Genomic DNA, 24,362 nt, shown 5'->3' with positions numbered 1-24,362 from the left:
GTTGCTTATTGCTCACCAAACATAGATTGCTGTACACCGGGGACCTACGTATTTGTCAAGTGTAATCATGGGATAGGAATCGACTTGAACGGTGACCCGTCGAGGACTGGATATCTATTGGACGATATGTGAACCCTGCTCCACTTGCGTAAAAAGACTGCATAGACAAAGCTAAAAGCAATTGCATGATGACTACGGGCCAATGTGGCATCCGTGGAGGAGAATGGAAATGAAGTTGGGCTGGGTTGCGCTTGGGCAATTGTTGAAAACCTAGACAACGCTCGCAAGTAAACTCACAGACGCTGGATATTTTAGACGTCCATTGACGTGTGAATGCCAAGTCTCTCCAATAGCAACAGGATAGTCTTCCGCTTAGTCCAACTTCATCCGACTAGGCGCACTCGAGACAATGTTGGAACGAGTATTCGCACGGTAGCATATGGCTTAACGGAGAACACAAAGTAGTGGTAAAGAACTTTTTTTGAGTTTGCCCAATTGGTCCAAGTTGCTTGTCATAAATTTGCTGCAGCGCAAAAGGCCACGTCATGAATCTAGGTGTTGTTGTTGCTAGGCTAGAAAACAAATAGCTGCGCCTTTAGACCTTCATCTCCGTAAGACCGTGCTTCCAGAAGGTGAAGTAGGGCGTAGTGCCGTCCTCGCGGTAGTTGAGCAGGATGACCCTATTGCAGGAAATTGTTAGTAAATAATCCAGACGAGGGGGGTTTATCGTAGCGCAGGATTTTCCCATAAGGCAACTTACATCTTGGGGTCGTCGAAGGAGTCACCGGTGTAGTGGTCGTAGTCGTCGAAGTTCTTCAGGATCTTGCCGGCGAATGCGGCAGCCTTCTTCTCGAAGTCGGCAATCTCCTCAGCGGGCTTGCCTTGCTCCGTAAGCTTAGCCTTGATCGCCTTCATGTACTCTGTTATTGTGTGTAAGCCTGGGAAAGTTCCCTGTAATCATTTTGCTTTTGCGCCGCGCGGGCTACAGGGAGGCGTGGGGGTCACCTACTGCCAAGGTGGGACTTGTAGTCCTTCTTGCTGTACTTGGGGGTTATTTCCTGGAGGCGGAACGAGTGGACGATGTTGTTGACCTTCTCCTTGCCCTCCTCGAGATCCTCCTCAGCTTCCTCGGCCGAGGCATTGGCGCCAGTGTCTGTATGGATCGGTTCAGTCAGTGAAAAGCGCAACGTGGATGGCCAGGATGGGAGTTGGCGCAAGACCTACCGAAGTTCTCGCCTCCAACCTCGATCATGGAGCAGTTGGCCTCAAGAGCGATGCCATCGCCAACCTCAGTGAAGTCGTAGGAGTCCGAGAAGAGCTCGGCGTCGGTGAAGATGTCCTGAATGACCGGGTCAGTCAGTCAGCCAGCAATTCTTGGTCGTTGGCGCTGCAAGTCGGTGAGAAACTTACCTTGAAGATGATCATTTTGGCGGTTGAGAAGGAACTGACTGGAAAATAATGGAGGATGGGGAAATAGAGCGAAATGGAGATGGCTGTCCAGTCGAAGAAATCTTTCCCAAGTCAACCCGGGGGGTCGAAGGAGGGGCAATTTGAAGAAAAAAGTGGGAGACTTCTGCTGAGCGGAATGGGACTGAGGGGCTTTCTAAGCTAGTCCTGGTTAGGATTAGCATAATCTTTCTCTCACCCCAGGTCTCGCCCATTTGAAGTGGTTGGAAGACTGCACGTTGTTGATGTCCAATCCACTTAGTAGGTCAAGACTATCCCAACCTTTATCCAATCCTTCATCAGGATTTCCACTACAGTGCTTCATTGGTAAGTTGCCCTCATACGGTCTAACTAGGGTCGCCTACGGGAAACCATGGGAAACCATAGGAACTCCGGCCGCTGTCAAAAGCCACCCACTTAATCCATCAAGTCTTTTAATAGATCGGATGACATAAGTTCACGACCCTCTCTTCAGGAACCAGGCCTTTAAGTAAAGTCCACATGGCCTTCACCACAGGGGATCGTTAACAGCAAAATTTCGTTGTAGTGTTATTATCATTAGCTATGAGCACAGTACCGTTTCGGCAACCACCAGTGCGACGCAGCTGTCATCGTGTAGCGAGCGACATCGGTTTCGGTCCCAAGTGAGCCCAACCCTTTCCACAGCCGGACAAGATTGAAGAGTCCGAGGCGGTGGAAGTGTGGCACACGCCGCTCAAATATGTAGGAGTAATTATACAGAACTCCAATCATTCCAATATGGGCCTTCAGGGGTGTAATACAGGCAGAGACACAACGAAGACGCCCGCCTAATGCCGCCTTGTTTCCATCCGCGAGTTGTTACCACCGCAATATCCTGGAGTTTCGGAAGATCTGTCGTTAACACAAAATGGCGTTGCGAAGTAGACTAATACAATGGCTTCGTTGGGGCCGTATGCGAAGGGTGCCATTCGATTGCACATGCGTTTGTTCATGAAGCCTGGGCAGATGGTTTCTTTGCTTCTGCCTCGACAGCGTTTGCGGCGTTTTTCCTGGATCTTTCGTATTTTGATGCCGTTTCCCCTACCCACATGGTGCCCAACATGCGATCCCAGATGGTGAAAAACGGCTGAGAGAAGTTAGTCTTGATACCCCAGCTCTGGTGGTGGATGTCGTGGTATGCGGCGTTGTTGCCCGAGATGTGCTGCAGCGGGTCCCAGGGCAATGAATAGCCACAGTGGTCGTCAACCGTCTTCATAGTCGAGCCGGTGAAGAATACGATGCCCTGGCGCGCCGTCATGAAGGAGAGCTTGTACGCAAGGCCTGCGCCCAGGGTGTCCAGGAGGAACCCTTCGAATGGATGGTTGTAGAGCGCTCCGTAGGCGTAAGGAACGTAGAGTCGGTGGTGTCGCGAATGGAAGGTGGCTACAAATTGTTAGCGGGCCAACCGGCGTCGAACCTGTTGGAACGTACTTACCGTATAGCCACTTGTTCATGTGCATCCATCGGTGGAGGAAGTATTGCCAGGTGTCAAGGAAGCCGACCGCTAGGGCAAATTGTATCGCGGGAACGACCAACCAGTAGATGGCCTTGGCAACTAGGAGTTCCCAGGTGGCGAAAGCGGGCACAACAGAGCCGTCCGGCCCGGCGAGCTCAGTGGTGAGAAAGGGGTAGTGCCCGCCTGCAAGGGCACCAGCGAGCAAAGGATGGGACCCCGCTATGTTCTTCGCCACGGAAGCGGCATTGATACCCATAACCCCCAACAGGGCGGGTAAGGTTCTTTGCGCCAGTCTGACTCTCGTGGCCCAGAGAGCGACGTCGTATTGCTCCCTTCCCATCAACTGTGGGGGATCGGTGACGCCCAGTATTACTCCCACCACCATTTGAATACCCTGTTGAATAAGCACATCGCGGCACACTTCATACCGAGATGCGCGGTTGCGCGAGGTGATCTCGGCGGGCGTGTGTAGACGGTACTGCGGCCAGATGTCGTAGATGTCGACAATGTGAAAGAAGATGGAAAGAATCCAGTATGCGATGACAGGTGCGACAAGCGAGAGGTAGAAGTCCGGGAACCACGGTATCAGATTGGGCACCTCGTATAATTCGAACTGCGGCAGTGGTGGTAAATCCGTCATTGTCGTCATGTTTGTGGCCATTGCGCTGATAGGCGGCAGCGGGGATTTCGGAGGTCGCGTCAAAACGGGGGGCGTTCGAGCGAAACCTCGCAAATCGAGAGGTCAAGTGCAGTATTTTGGTCGGGCGGTTGTAGCGTAGGTAATGTCTCAAAAGGAATGAATTGGTCGGGTCGCGGAGGTGGGCGTTGGGCATGAATTATTAGGAGATAATATCGAAAGGAAGGTACGGCGAGTAGGTTGTTGATGTTAGACGGTTCCGTCATGCTCACTAGAATTCGTCTGCGCGCATCATGCATTCGTTTTGGTCAATTTCGCTTGTCCGCTCAGCGACGATCCGCCCCTTCCGAAGTCAGGAGACCACGAGAACGTGAAGGCTGAACCGTGCACTTTCTATGGGATGATCTTCTCACCACTCCACATGCAGTTCAACGAACCACAAACGGTGTGTCGTCTGTTTTTCAAGGATTGCATTGCTGGTATGGGCGAACACAAGTATCCCGCGGCCACCGGTTTTGATTGATGGCATTCCATTGAAACCTTCTTCACAAACCCTTGGTAGTCGCCGCCACCTAATTCCACAAAATCGGCAGACCCCAATCTTACCAGCTATTGTCATCTGCGTAGTTACCTTGCTTTACCTAATTTATTTGACTCGTTTCCGAATGATATGATCTCCGTTACCACGCGTCTGGACCTACTTGACACAAGATGCCAGAGCAGATTTCGCGTTGGCGATGAGTCCGAATGCATGCGTTTTCGGCTTCGGAGACGGCCCCCGACTCCCGAATCGGCCGAAGGAAAGATGTAAGGCCGGACCACCCAGCTGACAAATCATAAACAAGGCCAACAGACCACCACAATTTTCCACACCAAAACCAGGGCCAGCATACAGCAGTTAGCTAAAACGCTGCATGCCGAACAATGTCCGACCTGCTACCCTTCTACTGCAGGTACTATAGTATCCAGGGATGCTTCTGTATGGTTCAACATCTCAATGTACACTCGTCTATATGTATTGTAATGTAACCGCATTTTCCATTCGGAGGGTCGGACACCGATTGTTGTTCGATGAACTGAGTGGGCTGGATGAAGTCGTGGCCGTCGGCGTAGTCGCCGCAGTCGCCGCATCGGTGGAAGAGGACGTGGAACAGCCTCGGTTCCTTCGAGATATAAGTAGTGTGATGTGAACAGACCATTCCCCAACAACTTGAAGTAGTACGCATTGTTGAATATCGGCTATAGGCCCATGTAAGACACGGTCCTCTCATAGGACTCGTCTTCAGTCTCGGCTGCACAACGTCAGCAGTCGTCAGATCTACACTCGAGAACATGCAAGCCTAGTACGGTAACGTCACGACCTCTTGCTCCCGTAACGCCGGGACGAAAGTCTTGCTACGGCTCAAACAGGGCGCCCGCGAATCTCATTTGACACCGGAGCTGCAAGACGTCGCCAACTTGGTACGTGGGGTTGTTGTAGTCCATGTCTGATCCCGCTTCTGGGAGTACTTCGAATCCGTTATTTGGAACAGTCCTTGCCATTACTGATATGGCACAGGGTACGCCGGAGATGCGTCTTAACAAATGCGGTGGAAAAATTTTGTCTTAGTTCAAGTTCGTGGGTATGGATTGAATTCTGAATTGAACAAAGAAAAGAGTAAGGGGGATTATAGAACATCTCATGAGGAGGAGGTGCCACATCAGTTCTAGGTAGGCTTCCTGCATAACCGCAAGACGGGTCAGGTACATCAACAATTAAATCCTGCTTCTACATCTATTACTACACGCGTTCAACAGATGGTCATCCTTCTCCTCCGGAAATCTCATAACCTGATTCTTGCTAGAATGCGTCCAGACTACCAAACATTGCCAGCCGTCTGCTTCTTCTTGCCAACATTGATATTCCTCCACATCAACACACCCACAAGGGCAAGCGGCATGAAACAAGCTCCTGCAATCAACATCTTCCTCTGGACCTCTCCATAAGCGTACACAATCGCGTCTCTAGTGGGGCTGTTGAATGGGAACGACAACTGAATAGTCAAATCGCCATATATAGCCGTCGCATTCGCCTTCTGGTCCTCAGGAAGAGCAGCCAGCAGGTATTCAGGCAACTCGTTGGTCCAGATGGCTCCCGAGATGGCCCTGCCAATGGAGGACCCGATCGAAGCAAAGAGCCCAATGGCTGCGAGCATGATGGCGACTTCGTTATGGGCCACGATGGCCATGACGGCGAGCTGTTCGCAGATAATGAGGGTGCCGCCCGAGGTGGCCTTGAAGATCTGCGCCATGATGATGTAACCGATTTTGGTTCCGGGGCTTCGGAATAGGATCAGGAGGGCGGTAGCGAGGAGGGCGACGGGGATAAATAGTATGGCGATCCATTTGTAGTGTTTGGTGTATCGGATAAGACTAAGGGATATCAGTAAACAGTTGTAGAGAGTGACACGGGGGAGTTGAGCACATACAGTCCCACGAATGGACCCCAGGTGCAGGAGGCAATTGTGTAGATACCAATGATCGTTCCGGCATGGGCGACGGTTTGCTGATGGACGACTTGCAGATATGAGGAGAAGTAACTCCCCCAGGCGCTGGGATTGTGTTAGCTTGACACGGCCGGCTCATGGTCTAAGAAGAAGAAAAAGATTACGTACCCAAAGCTGATGAACAGCGTGCAAGCTAGTAAGCCAGCACCGAAGGTGGTGCGATCTTTGAGGTTGGCCCAAGGAATCATGGGAATGGGAGCAAAAAAATACTCCCAGAAGCCGAAAGCAACCAGAATGAAGACGCCGAGCACAATCATGGCGATGACGTAGCCCGTCTTCCAGCCATGGGCAGAGTAGCTAACGAGGCTGAAGGGAAGCAAGAAAATGGCAAAGCCGGCGACGAGCAAGAACATTCCGATTACTAGAGCAAATTATCAGTTCGTCTGGCCTGAGAAGAGCGGCTGGGAATGAATTATCTTACTGTCGACTTCCTTTGCGTAAAACACAGCTGAGCTGTACCAAGTCCGGCCGCTTTCGTTCAGCTCGAGCTTCCCCAGCTTCTTCGCCTGCCGGAGGTTATAGAGAAGACTGATCATGATGCCGGAGCCCACGGAGGGCATGATAATGGCGAAAGCGCCGAAGGCCCATTTGAGATTGCTGTGTTGAAGGAACAGCTGTGCCACCACGGGTCCGGCGAAGACGGGGCCGATGGCAGACGTAGCGTTCATGGTGTAAATGACCATTCGGTTTCTCAGAGAGGTCAGGTCGGAGATAAGGACGGTCTGGACGTATCCGATTCCCCCACTGCCCACCTCCCAGAACACCTATTGCAGCTGATTAGTACGATAACACAAAAAACAAAGTTCAATAACCATAGGTTAACATACTGTAGCCGCCGCGTAGGTCTCGATATTGTTGGCAACAGCCATCAGGATTAACCCTATCAGAGCACATAAATCAGAGTCCGCAACCACAAAAGCAAGCCACCATGTTGTTGGAGTACTCACCTAGCATACACAAGAAGTGTGTCAATATGTAACACTCCAAGCGCCCCCAAACATCACAAATCTTGGCGAAAACCAGCTGAGATGTGCCTCCGGCAAGCGAAGCGACAATCCCGACGGTGGCGGTCAACCCGTGTCGGGAGAAGGACGAGGTGACATACGGCGCTAGGTTGCCGACGATCTGTTGTTGGAATGAGTGCGTGAATTCCGTGATCCAGATCCTGTCAAGTATCTCTCATAAGCCTCCTGCCACATGGAACACACAAACAAACGAACGAACGAACGAACTCGTCTGCAATTTGTGGGAAGTTTAGACTTACATGACGAAAACGGAGACGAGTGCTGTATAGCTCCAAGTCGAAGTAATAGCCTCGATCTTCCGAACACCATTCTGTTTTCGTTCGTTTTTGGTTTCCGAATCGGCATCTTCAGACGGGTCTGCGCCGCCCGACTTAGCAGTGCCATCTTGCGGCTCCTTTTCGTCCGTGACGATGGGTTGGCCCCCAACCATGGCCGGACCCTTGGGGTCGACTTCGTGAATCGCGCTCATATCGGCCACTGGAACGAAGAAAAACAGCTCGATATCGATTCACTAAACCAGCTAAGGCGACCATGCAAGTGGGAGCTAGGATACCGGGCTCAAACCTACAGATCAGGCCAAATCATAGCCAGCAGAGGCGGGAGGTCTTATATGCCGTGCGTCTAACAAAATTTTCGCCTCATTCGCTTGGCACGCAACATCACACCCACCTATACGATCAGAATGTTAAGGCCTGGCAGCCGGTAAGCCAAGCATTGCCAAGGCCATGTAACCCTTAGAAATTCATGAAATTCAGAGGAAGCTGAAAATCCAGCATGCCAAGACATGCCCAGTGTAGCCAGTCCCGAAGACATGTTATCAGATTGATCAGATTAGATGTATCTTGCCATTGTCATTGGATGTTGTTCCGCAACCGGGCGTTCGATCGTCGGTCATTTGTGGGGATATAATACTTGAATGTCATAGAGTGCCTACGCATTTCGGGCGAGAGTTTCGGGCCTGCCTAATAGGGTCTGCATTGCGCGGGATATTCACGGTTAGACGAAAGCGAGTGAAACTTTTGTCGGTCTATAAACCTTTCGGGGTCCTTGCCCGAGCCGCTAGCCTTAAAGGTAGCTAGCAGTAGCGTGTTAGTGATCCTTCGTCATGCCCACGGATTGCAGAAGCCTGCCATTAATTTCCCACCCCACATCCGTGATGTGCGGCGCAGTTCAATCCTGGCGGGCGTAATATGCCACCATCTCCAAGTGCTCTTTCTCCTGCCTGGAAGAACTTATAATGAATAGAGGTGTTAACCTGGAACCATGCCCTCCTGAAATATTCTTAGATCTCGAAACGTCGAGGTCTTGGAATAACGGTGAGTTCGATTGAGCAGAAGGGGAATGGGAATCTTTCCACAACAGCAGGTACCACTGACCCACCATGTTGTCTCAATAAGCATAAATGCTTAGCCCGTATTAAATGTGGATTAAGCCGACATCGCAACAAAAGTAGGCTGCATGTCTTGGGGGGTGTTGTATGGGGTTGTACGAGGCACTACTACCCTCTCTCTCCAATGAGAGGCGAACAAGGAGAGAGAACTCTAACTCGTATGACTGTCGATCGACTGTTATTCCACGTGGTGCTGACCTCTTTCTCTTTGGTAGACCCCTATGAATGAATTTGTATTGCTTATGTGGCTCCTGCAAGATTGTTGTGGCAAATGCGGGGGGGTTCTGTTTTCTAGGTGTTGTGATCATCGCAGGAGCACAAATGTATGGTTCACTCTATATTGCCACAGTACTGCCCATTCCGGCGATTCGGGCTCTTCGGCTACTGTGAGATGTTTCTAGGCTCTTGCAGAACGAGTCAACAAGACATCTGGACACGACTTCTCCCGTTTAGTAGTATCACGACTGACAATATTAACGTGTTCAAAGCAGAAGCCTCTACAGCTGACAGCTTCCGGGGAAGACAAGAATTTGCCTCCACGACACTGATAACTTCTACTTCTACGTACAGTCAAATTAAGTTAGGATCCTCCAGCCCTTCCCACACTGATGAAATAGTGACTCCCAAATCCCATAACTGAAGTTCTCCTTTGTTGGCGGCACCACCTGCTCCATCCTCGGCACGCCACCGGCACCCTCCCCATATCTCAGCTTCTCCAACATCATGTTATACGTATTCATCCGGCATCTCCTATCCCACTCTTCGTTCACCTCTCTTGCCGCTTGGCGATCCCCGTGTCACGGCTGCGACTCTTGGTCTTGTTTCCAGCGGTACTAGCACGAGAGCCATAGGCCGCAGTAGTATTATACGCATCTGGCCAGGTCGTGCTCGGGGCGGGCTTTTATCTATGTGCAGAGGTTAGTTGCCAAAGTCGAGGGGTTTGCCGCCATAGGAAAGGGCGCTTTGTACGGCTATTTCGCAGACTTCCATGTATTCTAGGGATGGCTCAGTTGGCCCCGGTGGTCCCCAGTTTTGGAGGGGGTCGTGGGCGGATTTGTTTCCGCAGAGGCGCATTATTCGGACTTGATTGCAATCTTGTAGATGGTGTAGGTAGGTAGTGAATGATTCGCTCGGTCTGGTCCTGGGTTTCTCTTGTGGGCTTGGGCTTAAATGAATCTGGTTGGAGGGCACGCAGATCACCTATATGTAAGTGTTGGACTGACCGTAGCCTTGAAAGTCAAAATGAGATATCATTCAAGTCCAGTCGTTTCTAGCATCATGTTGGACAGCATATAGTGTTTAACGTGGCCAGAGCCCAAGTTATCTGCCACTATAAACTGACTTCACTCGAGGCCCAATAGCTTTGATACAAATGAGGCCTTCTTTGATGTTCTTTTATTTTTTTCAATGGGCCAGATCTTGGTCCATTCCGTCCGTCGCGCTCAACTCATGTCAACTGCGGGGATCTCCCGCAGGCTGCTCACATATACTACACATTGGGCATGTACCTGCGATGGCATAGTGATGGGCAAGGCTTGCATTAAATGTGAAACTCAAGTTCAAACTAACCTGGGAAATTCTTGGGAGGGTTCGATGGCTGAAGCCCTCAAAGAGACCCTACGTATGGCAGTGTAACCGTACAAGCATTCATAAGTGATATTTGACAGAGGGTCGGGTTCCGGAAATCGCAATTCATCCTCTGTTCAAAACATCAGCAATATGTCGCAATTCGGTCCAATATTCACGCGTACTGCCGGTTGCAATGCCCTGGACCCCGTGTGTCTTTACTGCCTGTCGTTAGTGACGTGGTCACTTCAAGAAGTAAACTGCAAGAAGTAAACTGCAAGAGACACAAAGGCAAGCCGTTGAATGCAAAACAAAACCCTTCGTCTGGCTTGATTACTATGGCACCTGCCTATCTACGTAAAATGATAGGCACCTCCATTGCCACAATCGAGAAAATGCTTCCTTCCGACCTTCCTACCCCTTACAGGACCAAGAAATGGTGCCCCTTCCTCGCTGTGCAACCCTTGGTGACCAGTAGATTGCGATCGCAGAACGACCAGCGCAGCAGTCTTCGGAGCCCATACTTGTTGTCCAGAATTTGGATTTGTCATATTCCCCCAAATCAGCGAAACTTCTCCAAATGTGATGCTTAATCTCAATTTCCAATACTCACCGTAGTGGTAGTCGCAAGTCGGAGTCTCTCCCTCCTCACCCATGTGAACGACCACCTTCCAAGCGCTGCAGATAAGTACCTCTTCGCCCTGGAATCGTGGAGTCGGTTTCATTTATCCAGTGTCAGCCTTGCAATGGTGGTTTTAGGGGCGGTGATTGCAAATTGATTGGGTTTACTTACCGGGCCAATCGTTCCTGCCTCAGCCTCCTCGCTGATTCGCATCTAGTAGGTAGTTTCACTGCGCTGAATCCCCTGCTCTGTCTTTGTGGTCTGCAGAACGGTGTCGTTCTCGTCACAAGCGCCTCCACTTGAAGCAGCTGGCCATCGTTCAGGTAATCGAGGTACGTACCCTCCGCTTCATCTGCATTCTTAATCTTCAAAAGAACCATGATCCGGAACTTCCTTTCGTAATAAATATTGGACAGGATCCATGTCTGTCTAAAAGGGGGTGTGGCAGAAGCTACTAGAATCACTTTTAACACCCTTCGCTAGAGCAAGGCCTTCCAAAACTAGCTTATTCTTGACGTATTCTATGTCGCCGTTATTGTAGGCAGCTCCCAGAGTGCTCGTCAACCCCATGGCCAGATCTGCACAGATGCAAACTCCAGTTGAACCCACTATTCTTAACTTCGAGATGACTGCAATAGTATGACACCAAATCTCCACAAGAGACAAGGCACAAGGCAATGACACCGAAGAACTTGACGGCATGGAACTTGCGGTTTTCTATCGGAAGGAACTGGTTATCGTCGTTGTAATCCGCTCAACTTAGACGTCCACCCAATATTATCCACGCTTCAAATATTCAAGGGTCATGACATCTTGTGCTTCTCCGAACCGGCCAAGAACCACTTCATGAGTCTATCTCGAGCGCACGCCTTCCCCTTATCTCACGGACTTGCGCAAGTGAGTCTCGCAGATGTCTATTCCGAACCAAGCTAGGAAGCAGACACCAGAGATGGGGAGCCTTTGCACACAGTTGCACGACAGTTCAATAGAGCAATAAGCACTTTGTGGTACATGATGCACACGACTGCCAATACGCATGCTTCATAAATTCGACATGTCTATAGTACATACTGTACACATATATCATCATTCTACCCATCTCCCCAAACCCTCAAACACCACTTCACTCAGCCCTCTCAGCAGCAAGATCAACCCCCAACAACAACCCATTCCGCCCCGCAACATCCCAAAACCGATGCCCCCAGAACCTCGCATGCGACGACCCCCGAAACCCTGCCCCATGCTGCTCACGATACTTCCTCACTGTACACTCGACCAACTCCCTCGCATCCTGTGCGCGTTGCGCCCGGAGCAGCACCTTAAGCAATTCAAATTGCGTCGCGACATCAACCAGGAACCCCGCCGCCGTCAGTTTGCGGTATATATCGAGTGACGTGTCCATGTCACCGACAAGCGCATACCCCTTGATGATGCGGTCGTAGAACACGCGGTCCATGTCGTCGTAGTCGAGCAGCCGGCGGCGCTGGAGTAGCGAGTCGACGGCGTGCAGGTCCGGCGGGTGGCGCGAGAAGTAGTGCTCGACTAGCATCGTGTATATGTGCGGGGATAGTTCGTGTCCGTGGGCCCATAGGTGCTCTAGGACGGTCTTGACGGATTCTGTGGCGCGATCGCCCGAGCGGAGGAGCAGGTAGATCATCTTACCATAGGTCTGGAGGTTTGCTTCGAGCCCCGCTGCGTGCATTTCCTCGAAGACGGCGGACACTACCTTGACCTGCTGTTCAGGCTGGTTAGGGTCGATCCTGGCCAGGGCGCCGTCGAGCACGATGGTGAATGTTGCTTCATCGGCGTGAATGCCCAAGTCTTGCATGGTGCTAAACAGGGACTTGACCTCTTCATCACGGTTGTCGCGGATCAGGGGCCGAAGAAGAGTGTTGAAAGTGAGTATATCGGGCAGGATGTTTTGTCTGCCGGCCCAAGCAAGCAGCTTCTGTGCTTTGTCGAGTCGCTCGAGCCGAATCAAGCCGGCCAGAGCCGCGTTGACAGGGCTTATGCCAGGACGAACCGCAATGGCGACTTTCGTTTCCTGTGGGTTCCCATCATTCCAAAGATGCACCATCTCTTCCAGAGCCTTGATTGCAGCCTCGGGCTCCCCTGACTCCATCAAGCCGGAGATGCGCGTTGTCCATATTGATTCATCAAGCGTTATGCCCGAAGATACGAGTTTAGCCCACACATTCTTCAAACCCGACGCATTCCTGGCCCTCTTGCAACCATCCAGCATGACGTTCCACGTCTTCAGCGTCGGTTTGAGACCGACCTTGGGCAAGCTGTTCCAGACCATGATAGCCTTGTCCGGCTGGTTCATAGCCATGTAGATGTTGATAAATGAGTTGAAGAGGTCAGGATGATGTCGAAACGTGGCAGCTCGTGTTTGCATCGGCTCCTTTGACGCCCCGATCAACAGCTGCCAGAGGCGATCCACCTCCTCTCCATCGCGAGTGCCATAGGCCCGACTGAGGCGATCATACATGAATGTAGAATCCGCGAAAAACGACCTTCGAGCCGTGGGATATGCAGCATTCTGCCCATTGGTGGTTGGTTCATCCGAAGGATCACCGTTCCGCGTTAGATATTCTTGGATCTTGGGCCACTGACGCATGACATAGTCTTCCGTTAAGGGCAGTGTTTTTCGAAGGTTGTCTCGGAGGGTCGCCTGCCGGATGCGAACGTGAACAATGAGGTAGGCAACCTTAGCCAAGAATCGAGAAGCGCTTCGCCTCGCCGCCGCGCTGCTTCGAGCCGTGTCCATGAGCAGGGCAAAAGTTGCGAGCGCGAGGGCACTGACTTTGGGTCCGAGATAATCTGGCGGGTACTGCGGAAACAAGCGGCTGAAAGCCAAGGTGAGATTTTCATTTGGTGCATATTTCTTGACCTGAAGCTTATCAAGCCGTGGAAGCCAAAACCCGTCCATTATCTCGTTTTCATGGCCACTGGGCTTGACGATCATATGTTTGGGTAAAGACAGGACCTTCCATGATTCCACCAGGTCAGTGATCATCTCTTCCCTGGTGGCGAGGTGCTTCTCGTAAGCTTCAATGGAGGGATAATCGTCTGGGGATATGCTCATGTCACAAAGATTTTCGACCAGTTTTCCAACAAGGACGGTCCATTGCCCCGGCCGCATCTCACCAATGTCCGCGCAGACACGGAATATCTCGGCCACAGGGGGCAATTCTGGGTCTTCCATTGCATCTTTCTTGATACTGATGATTTTTTGCATAAGACTCGAGACGACCCTGAAAAAGATTTGAGGGATATGGACGCCTTCTCGACGAATACTGGGATATAGTTCGGTCCTCAAAAATACGTACGCCCTAGAGACGCGGATATTATTGTCTAGCATCAGCTGCAGCTTCCCAATGTCGTTCACCAGCTGCATATCTATGCTGACCACGCTAGGGCCATTTTCGGCTGTGATGTTGTCGGGTTTCTTGTTGACGATGTCCTGGAACAGCTGATCCATGTCGGCCGTTGTCTTCTTGCCGGCATTGCGCCGTTTGCTCGGGCGCGAGTTCGGGACGAGGGGGTCTTTGATGGGCAAATCTTTGGAGAGTACACGCCGAAAGCTGAATTTGGCCGGTTTCGAGTTGCTGTCTTCTCTGGCATGCACTTCGCCAGCGGGACTACCGGCTGGTGCCGAGGAGCCTCCTGTCGAGTATGGCGCATGAGATGGCCATTGCGGCGCTTTGGGTGTTGCCTTGGTCGCAAGTCTGTGGCGACATAGTAGGCAGATCGATCTTGATGCCTTCATTCCATCTGTACTATTGGCGTCGGATCGTGATCGAGTCGTCGCGTGGCCGTGCCTGGCTTGAAAAATATTGAAATCGCCGTGGAGCTTGTAAGGTTCTCGAAGCTCAGTCTCGAAGTCCGGTCGGTGATGCTGGCACCGACACTATGCCGCGATAGGGAACCCGGTAGCCCCAGCAGTGGAGCTTATCATTGTCAAGTTGTGGGGGGCCATCTGCAGCCTGCCTGTGGGCAGTCAGCCAATTCAAAGGCGCCAACAGTTGAGCTGCGACTGCGTAGTACCATGCGGTGGTGTTGTAGAGTGTCCCGCAATTGAAAGATATTCTGAAGATCGAGCTCTTGATATTTGAAGAGGCCAAGCACCTGCATGTCCTGTCACTCATTCTGAGCCCGACGTCCCCAAGCCGCATCCGGAACAGTTTGTATTTACGGGCGAACGCTCAATGTGCATATGAACCATCATCAGCACTTCTATTTTCTCCTTCCCGAAGCCCCAAACCGTAGCCACCACAATGACTACCCTCACCCCCCGTAAACCTTACACCAAAGACGAGCTCAACCAATTATACCCCGCTGACCTCCAACTCCAACTGGTCCAAATTCTTCTCCGCCACGGCGAACGATCGCCCGTTTCAGTTCGTTTCCAGAATGCCGGCCTTCCCGCCTTCTGGCCCTACTGCGCTGCGGTTACACAGCTCAAATCTGCCGTCCTCGACCGCTCCATGACGCCCTCTGCCTTCACAACTCTCGAATGGAAACGACGCCTCGAGGCTTTCGGCCCCGGCGATGAGCCCATCGTCGCGTCAGGTCCCCGCGGCGAGCTCGACGCCATCTGCGACATGGGCATGCTGACCGACAAGGGGCGCCAGACCACATTCGACCTCGGATCTCGCTTGCGTCGGCTCTACGTCGAGCAGCTCGGCTTCATGCCGCATACCATCAACGACGCCGATAGTCTGTACCTCCGCGCGACCCCGATACCGCGAGCGCTGGAAAGCCTGCAGGAGACATTCTTGGGGCTGTATCCAACACACACGAGAGCGCCGAACTTTCCGCCCCCGTCGATCTTGACCCGAGCTGCGCAGGACGAGACGTTGTTTCCGAATGACAGTAACTGCCGAAGGCTAGCGGCACTCGCCCGGGCCTTTGCTCAACGCGCGGCGGATCGCTGGAACGACACGGACGAGATGGCTTATCTGAACAAGTTGTACGGAAAGTGGATGCCCGAGGACAGTCAACGGGTCGCTGTGGACTCGCACCCGAGACTGAGTGGTATCATGGACACGATCAACTCAACTTTAGCCCACGGACCGGACACAAGGTTACCCAAAGATTTTTACGACAAGAAAGGTCGGGACATCATTGAGAAGATTGGTGTGGAAGAGTGGTTCGCGGGTTACAAAGAAAGCCGCGAATACCGAACCCTTGGAATCGGCGGACTGATGGGCGACGTGGTATCAAGAATGGTCGGCAGCGCCGAAAGAAGTACTGCAGACGGCGAGTATGAAATCGCGCGCAACCTCGAGACTAAGGGCGTGCGGGACGGCCGCGGCGCAACGCCCATCCGCTTCGGCCTGAGCGGATGCCACGATACCACCTTAGCCGCAGTCCTGATGAGTCTGGGCGCCTACCCGGGGGACAAGTGGCCACCCTACACGAGCCACATCGCCATCGAGATGTTCCGCAAAGCCGACGTGGCGCCCGCCGTGCAAGGGAAGAGCACTATCCCGCCGACGGAGAGCAGCGCTGCTGGCAAGTCTACTAGTAGTTGGTTTGCAAGCTTGTTCTCGTGGAAGAGCTCCCCGGAGGCGAAAACGGCGGCCGGTCTCCCGCCCCCGGGCATAGGACGTAAGCGGACGGAGGACTTGAGCGTAGCTGAGAAGGACAGGATTGACGGGTATTACGTGCGGTTGCGATATAATGATGAGGTGGTTACGGTTTCGGGTTGCAAAACACCGGGTAACCATCTGGAGGGGAATGAGAGCTTTTGTACTTTGGTAAGTTCCACCCACCGTTCATCAGCCCAAATTAGACCACGCCGACTCGTAAAGTAACACACTTCGCAGGCCGCCTTCAAGGCCATTGTCGACAAGTTCGTCCCCCGCAACTGGAAGGCCGAGTGTGCAGTCAGTATAAAAGAGCCGGCGTTCCCTGCGAAACCCGAGCCGGCTGGGTACTGAGGATCATTATCAGTTGATAGACCATTTAAATGAAGAAACGAGTTTGACGTTTAGGAAATATCGCCCCTTGCGCCACACATATAGAGAGATATTTATTGCCCAGACACAAGAGGAGGATAAATATTTGGCATTGAAAGCGCATGGCTAGACTGACTTATTGTTGGAGTCCGCCCGTTGTAGCAGCTGGCTGACGTAATTAGATGATGCGCTAGGAAAAGAATTGTGGCAATATGATTTCGGGCACGGTGCAGAAGATTGGCTGGTATTTAAATTGATGTGTATAGACGTCAATGCTGTGCATCCTATATTTACGAGTGTTGACGCATAGGACAAGATAATGGGCCTACCACCTGAAGTTGATGACCGGAGAAGGAAGTGGCACCAGATACACAGAGCTGTTTGGTACAGTTGATTACTGCCGATGCTGTTGCATTTGTTACTTGCTGACCTGTCGGACGAGTCTGAGATGCGATCGAACGTGCCAGTTGGACAACACGCGAGGCCAAGGCCTGCTTGAATATATAAGACAAAGACATCCGAACTATTCGCTTTCACTGGTTGAAGTCGCCCCCATGCAACACAAAGACTTGACACAGAGACTTGTAGACTTGCTCATCTTGTTTGATTGTGTTACCCCAAACCTGCATAAGATAATACAGATAAGTGCCGAGGATATCTAACCGAGCTAACAATACTCTGCAAATCTATGAATGGATAGAACCCTAGGTAATCCATATCACACGCTCTCCTGTTCTATCCACGAACCTTCTCCCTCATTCCTATCTCGATAATTCCAACACAGATTCGACCCTTTTTCTGGCCCAAATTCCTACACCCTTAGGCAGACACCACAACGGATACAGACGCATGATCCAACAAATTCTCCTGCCTGATTCTCAAGCATATCGCACATCTCGAAGGTCGCAAGTGACCGGGAAAGATTCGAAGGGGCTGTCATAAATTGATACTGGAAACAGGTAACATAACCGATGGAAACGGAAAAAAAGAATTCCGCGATAAAAACCAACGCAGCAATAACAATATATTAGGTCTTTCCCGGTCAATCACGACTCGTGGCGTGACTCACGAAACTTCGACGAGCGCTTGGTGGCATCAATTGGCAACCTCTTCTTCGACCCATCCGTTCAAACCACCCTGGATGGCAAGGCCAAAGCCAGAACCCATGCCGCCGTAGCTAGCTTGGTATTGGTGTCCCCGCCTCTGTTCGCCAGCCTCGGTGCCGATAGCGCTGATAGGACTGTTGCCACCGTTCTCGAAGCCAGGGGCAAATGCGGGCAAGCTCACCGCACGGTTGTGCTGTCCACGTCCCGGAGCAAGCAACCCGCCGATCGTAGTAGCAGACTGAGGCCCGTTGCCAGCAGCATATCCATTGGAGATGCTCGCAGACTGACCATGGCTAGCCATTTGGCCTTGTTGGGGGACCTCGAGCGACAGCTCATTGGGCGAGGATGCGGCAGTGCCAAACAGCGCAGCTTGTTGCGAAGCCAGTATGTTTTGCTGTTGCTGCTGCTGCTGCTGAGCCTGCTGAGATACCTGGCTCAAGTACACAGTCAACGGATTGTTTCCATTGGCGAACATGGTATTAGGGCTGCTGGCAGATTGGGGCGACGTGGCACCGGTGGGGGAATTGCCATTCTGGCTGCCTGTATGAGGGGGGGAGACTGCTTCGCGTGGCGACTGAGCCTGGCCTTGGAGCTGTCGGGGCTGGTTTCCACAGCGGTCCTTGCCGAAGTTGACCTTGAACTTGCGGTACTCCTCCTTGCTTCGCACGGCCTCGATGGCCTTGATGGCGTTGGCAATGTTGGTGAAGTTGACAAACGCGCAGCTCTTCTCGCGCAGAGCGTTCACGAGCTCAATCTCACCGTACTCGGAGAAGTCCTGTCTCAACCTCTCCTCCGTCCAGGTGTCGTCCAGGTTGCCAATATACACATTGCGGGAAGCGCCACCACTAACAGCCAGAGCAATCGCCGGCGGAAGGGCTCCGGAGTGCTTGCCCCAGCCAATCTTCAGGCGGCGGTTGTGTATCATCAGACCCTGCAGGTTGCTTAAAGCGTAGAAGGACGCAGCCGCGGTGGGATCGATGAAAGTGACGAAGCAGATGTGCTTGTCTGGGATGTAGCGGATGTGATGAAGCAGTCCACCGCGCACGACATTGCAGATTTCCTCGATGGTTGTCTCGGGATGGATGTTGCCCAGGTAGATGGTGCGGTTGCCGAGATTGTTGATGCCGCCAGCCGTGGTGGCAACCGCAGCGGCCGCCACGGATTGCTGAGCGAGGGCACTGGATATAACATCGCGGTCCGCGCCAGTGAGCATATGAGCATAGCCAGGGGCAATACCCAGATACTGGGCCGCGTTCTGCTGCTGCGTCTTGGAGACATAAGCGCAACGGTCCTTGCCGTAGTAAACACGGCGAGGCGACTGCCACTTGGGCTCCTGAGGAAGCTGTTGAACCGCCTTCATGGCGTTCGCCACGGATAAGAAGTGAATGAAGGCGATGTTCTTCTCTCGAACAACCTTGATGGTGTCAATGGCACCAAACTTGCCGAGATCTTCACGAAGCTCATCCTCGGTGATCTCCTCGGGAAGGTTCCCAAGATAGACATTTCGGGACGCTCCAGATTGCTGAACGGCAAGCGCGACCGAAGTGGGGACTTGAGAAGGTTTGCCCCAGCCGATCTTGATATCCTGTCCCTTGATGCAGAGTTTTTTCAAAATGGCATCAGAGTGGAAATGAGTGGCGGCGTTTGCATCGAGGAACGAGATGAATGCGCAGTTCTTGTCGGGAAGAAGACGAACGGACTCAATCTGGCCGCTGCGAACATGTCCAAGGATCTCTTCCGCGGGCGTGTCGGGAGGGATGTTGCCAAGGTAGACAGTTCTGCTGGTTCCCGTCATCATACCAGGGCTCATAGTAGGCGACGTAGGCTGCATCTGCATCTGGGCACCCATGTTGTTGTATATACCGTTGGGAGACTGGGGCGCGAAGAACTGCGGGGCACCGTACGTCGAGGGAGAAACAATGGTCTGGTAGGCCTGAGGCGACATGTTCTGGATAGGACTTCCCATGCCGCTCTGCTGGTGTTGGCTATTATGCTGAGCCTGCTGGAAGCTCTGCAGGTTCTGGAATTGAGGGCTGGCAAAAGAACCGGGAGTTCCAGGCTGGAAGGGACTGCCCAGGAGGAGCTGAGACGGAAGCAGTGGGGTGAAGTTCATATCGTAACCGGTTCCCGGGGTGTTCATGTCGCGGTGACCGTTGGTGGGCAGGGCCTGTTGGTGCTGAACCGGCTGGGTATTGATGGAAGGAATGTTTCCGCGTCGAGGGTGCCTGTCAGCGAATCCGGAAATGTTGGACGTGAAGGCGCCGTGGGAGAAGCCCGTATCGCTGTTGGACGGCTTGGAAGCATGGCCGAATCGGTTGGCGGATCCTTGGGCTGGTCCCGTAGGAATACTCGATGCCGAAAGGTCCTGCATCCCGAGAAGATGAGGAGGGACTAGGCTGTCCCGAGATACGTGGGATAAAACCGCCGTTTTGAAAGATTAGACGTGCCCGGGTGAGGCACGGAGCGAGAAATATAACGGCGACCTGGACTGGAATGTGCGAGCTTCAAAATGTTGCAGGCCTTGTCAGGATATTTATAAAACCTGTTGGCCAAAAGGATAAACTGAACAAACTCGAGTCTGTTCCAACAGAGTCGAGCGAAGATGATGGGTATCTCTAACGTAAGCGGTAGAAGGGTTGCCGGCGCGAAATACGCAATGGCTATGTGCAACAGGTCGACGTCCCCGGAACGGGTTCTGACAACACACCAAAAACTTGGGCTAACTGAACAAGACCAGTTGAAGATGTCAAATATACCCTATACTGGCCAGGGTAGAATGAGAGAGGCGACGAGATTGGCTGCTAGTGTTCAAATTGGCTCCTTTGAACTCGAGATCTGGGATGGGTTCGCTTTGGGTACGTGGAACACAGGCAGGCAAAACGATGCTCCAAAGAAAGCGAGCGCAGTGGAGAAATTGCCGTAAACGAGCGTCAAGAAGGTAGACGGACAGCAGATTCTTTGTTCCTGTAGCTGCACCCAGACGTCGGCAGTACCTCGAAGATCTGAAGGGGGGAGGGAGGGGTTGTGCTGGCCCTGCGAGTCCCGGGATGGGGATGCGTCAGGTGAGTAACGCAAGTTAATATAAGAATATTACGAAGGTATAGTGAACGAGTATAGGTAAACAAGAAGCTGGAGAAGATCCAAAGACGGATTTGAGGGCCTAGGAAGAAGGGCGGCGGTGGAAGGGATTGGATGACCGAAGAGGGAGAATGAGGTGAGGAGGAGGAGGGAAAGGATATCAAAAAGACGAAAGAGGTCAGGAGGCGCGAGGAAAAGACACAGGAACATTTTCGGCAGGAGCAGTTGAGTACGGACGACCGGGGTTGGTGTAGATTGCCCAAATGGGGTCGAATTGGCTGCGCTAGTTTAATGAGAGCAGACAGGGATTGGAGCTGCTGGGAGGGCAAGGAGCCAGGACGGTCAAGCAAGACAGGGGCTTCAGCAGCGGCGGTACTAGTACCAAGTAGCTCGCCTTATAATTTCCCCTGAGAGGAGACATCACGCGTTACGGCCCCATCGCGTCTTGGTCCATTTGCTGCTACCACTTGCACCTGCAGTATTGATTGATTTCGCACACGACGGTACCGCGAGCACACGCCCGACTACAAACAGCGCTTGCCATAGCGTGGCCTCAAAATAACCAGCAAACTAGGTCCAACAAGTCCTGGAAGAAGCAAAGAGACAAAATGGGCTGCAATGTCGACCAATGACCACAATGGATCAATTGATGCCAACGAAGTCTCCCAACGTGTGAAGGACTCGTCAATCGAATTGCGGATAGAAAACAGTCCCATCTCGACTGGCAACTCCTCGTTCCATCGCACGGGAATCGCGTTCCCAGCTGTTCTGCCATGGCCAGCGTCTGATCGATCCTTCTCAATTGACGAGGCAAAAGTCCTAGTAATACTTTTGGCAGCAACGTCCGACGGTCTGCAAAGGGGCAAAGAGTTGGGAGCCACCGATGAAGATACTGCTTCAATTTCAGTTCGGCAACATCGTTGCCAGGTCAGTATTACTTCACTTCACTTTTACGTTGAATGTGAGTGAAATTGGTTCTGGAATCATCGAGCCGAGGAGCTGGCGATATTGACGATCCTGGCAGCCACTCACCGACCTGGGCGAATGGAGTCTTAACATGCAGTAAACGGGAATTAGTCATCATCTCGCGTTGATAACTCAGTTGGGAGAGTGCCAGACTGAAGTCAACTTCAGCTTGAGGAATCTGGAAGTCACCGGTTCAATCCCGGTTCGACGCAGACATTTTGTCATTTTGCCCATTCCCATGGTCAACCTGTCTTAGGGCAGAGCAACTTAGGACAGCCCAGGGAGTACCCCAAAATCGGAGCTTGTCATCCGCATCACAACAGGGTCCAGGATTTGGGAAAGGCTGTCACCGTTGAATGGGACCACAATCAACAAGACAATTCATTGAAACCCTATCATCATGCGTTATTACAGCGGCAGAGATGGACTTGTAACACAAAGTCAACTAGGCTCCTTATACACACCAGGGCTTGACTGTTCTTGACTGTTACTCCTGGAGCGCGAACAAAACTTTTCCATGAAACGTATCTTCTGCATTTGTTCGCTGCAACTTTCCAGCATATTCTATTCTCCTCGTGTGTATACAGCAGCCTTATCGAGTCATGTCTTGATCCAAGCAGAATTGCATCATCGACTCGACTCTCTCTCCAACTCATCAGAAATGCCAAGTCGCCAGAAAAGGGGGCAGTTACACTTTGGGGCTACCGCGGGGTTCGATAGTTTGACAATCGGGCCAATCTGTCAACTCGGGGGCATTCGCCGACGCCAATCAACTCAAGTTCGTCGTTTCCAACAAATTGTTAGTGCAGCTTATTTTTGGGTCGTTACTCGCACGACCGTTTCCAGGGACTTGCTTCGTGGTCACGCGGTGTATGAGGATGGTGGGTCGTTCTATTTGTAGAACGACAACGCCTCCCTCCTCCTTGGGGATCCCTTGAGGCTAAGGACTCTGCATGACGATTGTTCTGGGTTATCGCTGATAGACTGACTTGCGTCAAGCCACCTGTTCTTCTCTTACGACTGTCATACATGCGGTACGTTGGATATCAGACGATCATGTCATTGATGGATTTAATGTCGCACTGTTCAGGGGTGGCTACTCGGGCAGTCACTGTTTAAGTGTGGGAAATGCCGCCTGCAACATTCAAAGAACAAAACTGCACATAGTCTTGCAGGCCCTCGAACTGCAGAATCGTTCAGCGATCGTCATTCCAGTTGGAGTTCCTTTCGTCATTACATTACCGTCAGCTATCCCAAGTCTCAGTCCACCGTTGCAACCTGTGTCAGCAGTCGTTCGGACCCATACAAGTCGTCTGAGTGTTTTTAGACTAGCCTCATCCGCCCGCTTTCTTTTTCCTTTAGTTACTGCGGTACGAGCTCTTGTCATTATTGTAAAACACATACTATGTAGTGAGAAGGAAACCTTCCCCGCACCATCCGCTCAGGTCATGGCGTACGAATCTGATGCTTTCGCTTTCTGCCAATCGACTAAGAATTCAGCCTAACTAGAAAACCATACAAAGAGAACCAACAGTTTCTTTTTCATTCATGGATGTAACATTCATTACATTTATTTTGCCGAAGCCTCTTCTCAGTGGGAAGAACAGCCCAATAAACCACCGAACGAACCAACCGCCAAGCCTTGCTCACCCAGTCTCTCTCCCAAAAATTGCCCATGAAGCAACACATGGCAAATGGAGTCCGGACCAGATCTTTTTGGCGATTTACCATGTTACAAAGCTACCCCTCGACCCCTTTTTCTTCGCTTCGGGTTAGCTCGCCCCGTCGTCTTAACGAGAAAAAAGACTAAGATTCCCCACATAAACTGGACCCTGCACCCGAAGCTACAAGGGCCTGGACTGCTTGAAACTACGGCAAGGTACCCGAGGTGCGATGCAACTGCACAATACACACCGCATTGCACATCTTCACTGCACTACATTGGCAGTCGGGCAGAGATTCCACAAGTCTCCGACCCACCTTCTCTTCATGACCGAATGACGATGGCTCAATTGCATTGTTGCGGCTCGGGTTGAGGGGAGCAGGATCAAAGAACACTTCTAGAACAGCCCGGGAGTGATAAGACTTGAGACCGTTTCGTAATCTGGGCATGGAGAGAATCGGGAAGTCCCTCCGTCAACCCCAAAACGATCCTCCGTTCGTAATAAGACTACAGTTTTCTTTGTCTACAGATCAGCCCGGATATCTATCTCATGGTATCACGATGCACAGCATAAAAGCTCGCAAAATTTCCAAGCGCTTGCTGCTCGTGCCACACCCGACTTAGTTCTCCAAGTGGAGGGAAGCAATATGGATGGACCATGCTCGTAAGTAAGGACTGTCAGCGTTGTGGAAGTGTTACTGCTCGGTCTCTCCACTCCCCGACGACAATCATTATCAGACCAAAACCACACACACACACACACTACACAGAAAGACTGAGTCGTGTCAATATCGTCTGCGTGATGTCACCGGTATTTAAATAAGTCCTTGAGCAGATCATTCCTTCAACGCGTTGAGATGAAACTGGCCGCCTC

General features: G+C 51.9%; 8 protein-coding genes and 1 non-coding gene across 9 annotated transcripts; 3 read left to right on the top strand and 6 right to left on the bottom strand.

Moving 5' to 3' along the window:
• Positions 1-403: 403 nt before the first annotated feature.
• On the bottom strand, positions 404-1,687 carry BCR38DRAFT_64962 (Mss4-like protein). Its single transcript, XM_040865540.1, has 5 exons — positions 1,411-1,687; positions 1,225-1,339; positions 1,010-1,153; positions 761-920; positions 404-680 (listed from the first exon to the last, which is right to left on the bottom strand). The coding sequence occupies exons 1-5, from the start codon at positions 1,423-1,425 to the stop codon at positions 596-598; spliced, it is 519 nt and encodes a 172-aa protein (XP_040711842.1). The 5' UTR covers positions 1,426-1,687; the 3' UTR covers positions 404-595.
• Positions 1,688-2,416: 729 nt separating this feature from the next.
• On the bottom strand, positions 2,417-3,584 carry BCR38DRAFT_460487 (fatty acid hydroxylase superfamily-domain-containing protein; the record flags this gene model as incomplete). The annotated part of the gene is made up of 2 exons (XM_040862418.1): positions 2,417-2,850; positions 2,903-3,584. The coding sequence occupies 2 exons, from the start codon at positions 3,582-3,584 to the stop codon at positions 2,417-2,419; spliced, it is 1,116 nt and encodes a 371-aa protein (XP_040711841.1).
• Positions 3,585-5,416: 1,832 nt separating this feature from the next.
• On the bottom strand, positions 5,417-7,561 carry BCR38DRAFT_351738 (siderophore iron transporter mirB; the record flags this gene model as incomplete). Its single annotated transcript, XM_040856665.1, has 7 exons — positions 5,417-5,972; positions 6,029-6,151; positions 6,215-6,467; positions 6,528-6,870; positions 6,934-6,986; positions 7,054-7,271; positions 7,371-7,561. 7 exons carry the CDS (start codon positions 7,559-7,561, stop codon positions 5,417-5,419), a joined length of 1,737 nt encoding a protein of 578 aa, XP_040711840.1.
• Positions 7,562-10,010: 2,449 nt separating this feature from the next.
• BCR38DRAFT_412858 (uncharacterized protein) lies at positions 10,011-11,067 on the bottom strand (the record flags this gene model as incomplete). Its single annotated transcript, XM_040858753.1, has 6 exons — positions 10,011-10,029; positions 10,091-10,220; positions 10,273-10,312; positions 10,513-10,788; positions 10,881-10,922; positions 11,050-11,067. 6 exons carry the CDS (start codon positions 11,065-11,067, stop codon positions 10,011-10,013), a joined length of 525 nt encoding a protein of 174 aa, XP_040711839.1.
• Positions 11,068-11,734: 667 nt separating this feature from the next.
• On the bottom strand, positions 11,735-14,631 carry BCR38DRAFT_445713 (uncharacterized protein). Its single transcript, XM_040861039.1, has one exon. The coding sequence runs from the start codon at positions 14,479-14,481 to the stop codon at positions 11,833-11,835; it is 2,649 nt and encodes an 882-aa protein (XP_040711838.1). The 5' UTR covers positions 14,482-14,631; the 3' UTR covers positions 11,735-11,832.
• A 358-nt stretch (positions 14,632-14,989) lies between these two features.
• On the top strand, positions 14,990-16,657 carry BCR38DRAFT_412856 (histidine acid phosphatase; the record flags this gene model as incomplete). The annotated part of the gene is made up of 2 exons (XM_040858752.1): positions 14,990-16,474; positions 16,544-16,657. The coding sequence occupies 2 exons, from the start codon at positions 14,990-14,992 to the stop codon at positions 16,655-16,657; spliced, it is 1,599 nt and encodes a 532-aa protein (XP_040711837.1).
• Positions 16,658-17,770: 1,113 nt separating this feature from the next.
• Positions 17,771-20,152, bottom strand: BCR38DRAFT_352155 (uncharacterized protein; the record flags this gene model as incomplete). Its single annotated transcript, XM_040856690.1, has 1 exon — positions 17,771-20,152. The coding sequence occupies one exon, from the start codon at positions 20,150-20,152 to the stop codon at positions 17,771-17,773; it is 2,382 nt and encodes a 793-aa protein (XP_040711836.1).
• A 1,325-nt stretch (positions 20,153-21,477) lies between these two features.
• BCR38DRAFT_412854 (uncharacterized protein) lies at positions 21,478-23,330 on the top strand (the record flags this gene model as incomplete). The annotated part of the gene is made up of 5 exons (XM_040858751.1): positions 21,478-21,820; positions 22,416-22,706; positions 22,825-22,859; positions 23,001-23,195; positions 23,244-23,330. The coding sequence occupies 5 exons, from the start codon at positions 21,478-21,480 to the stop codon at positions 23,328-23,330; spliced, it is 951 nt and encodes a 316-aa protein (XP_040711835.1).
• BCR38DRAFT_t307 lies at positions 21,947-22,037 on the top strand. Its single transcript has one exon. It is a non-coding gene; the product is annotated as a tRNA-Phe (tRNA).
• Positions 23,331-24,362: the final 1,032 nt, after the last annotated feature.

This window comes from Pseudomassariella vexata (genome assembly GCF_002105095.1).
Source record: "Pseudomassariella vexata strain CBS 129021 chromosome Unknown BCR38scaffold_14, whole genome shotgun sequence".
Taxonomy (NCBI): Eukaryota; Fungi; Ascomycota; class Sordariomycetes; order Amphisphaeriales; family Pseudomassariaceae; genus Pseudomassariella; species Pseudomassariella vexata.
This window is presented reverse-complemented; position numbering and strand designations above follow the sequence as displayed.

Coding starts and splice junctions, on each gene's coding strand:
- BCR38DRAFT_64962 (XM_040865540.1), bottom strand. Junction 1,154..1,224: donor GGTTGGAGGCGAGAACTTCG/GTAGGTCTTGCG, acceptor CGATCCATACAG/ACACTGGCGCCAATGCCTCG. Junction 921..1,009: donor CTACAAGTCCCACCTTGGCA/GTAGGTGACCCC, acceptor ACACAATAACAG/AGTACATGAAGGCGATCAAG.
- BCR38DRAFT_445713 (XM_040861039.1), bottom strand. CDS start 14,481: ATGAAGGCATCAAGATCGATCTGCCTACTATGTCGCCACAGACTTGCG.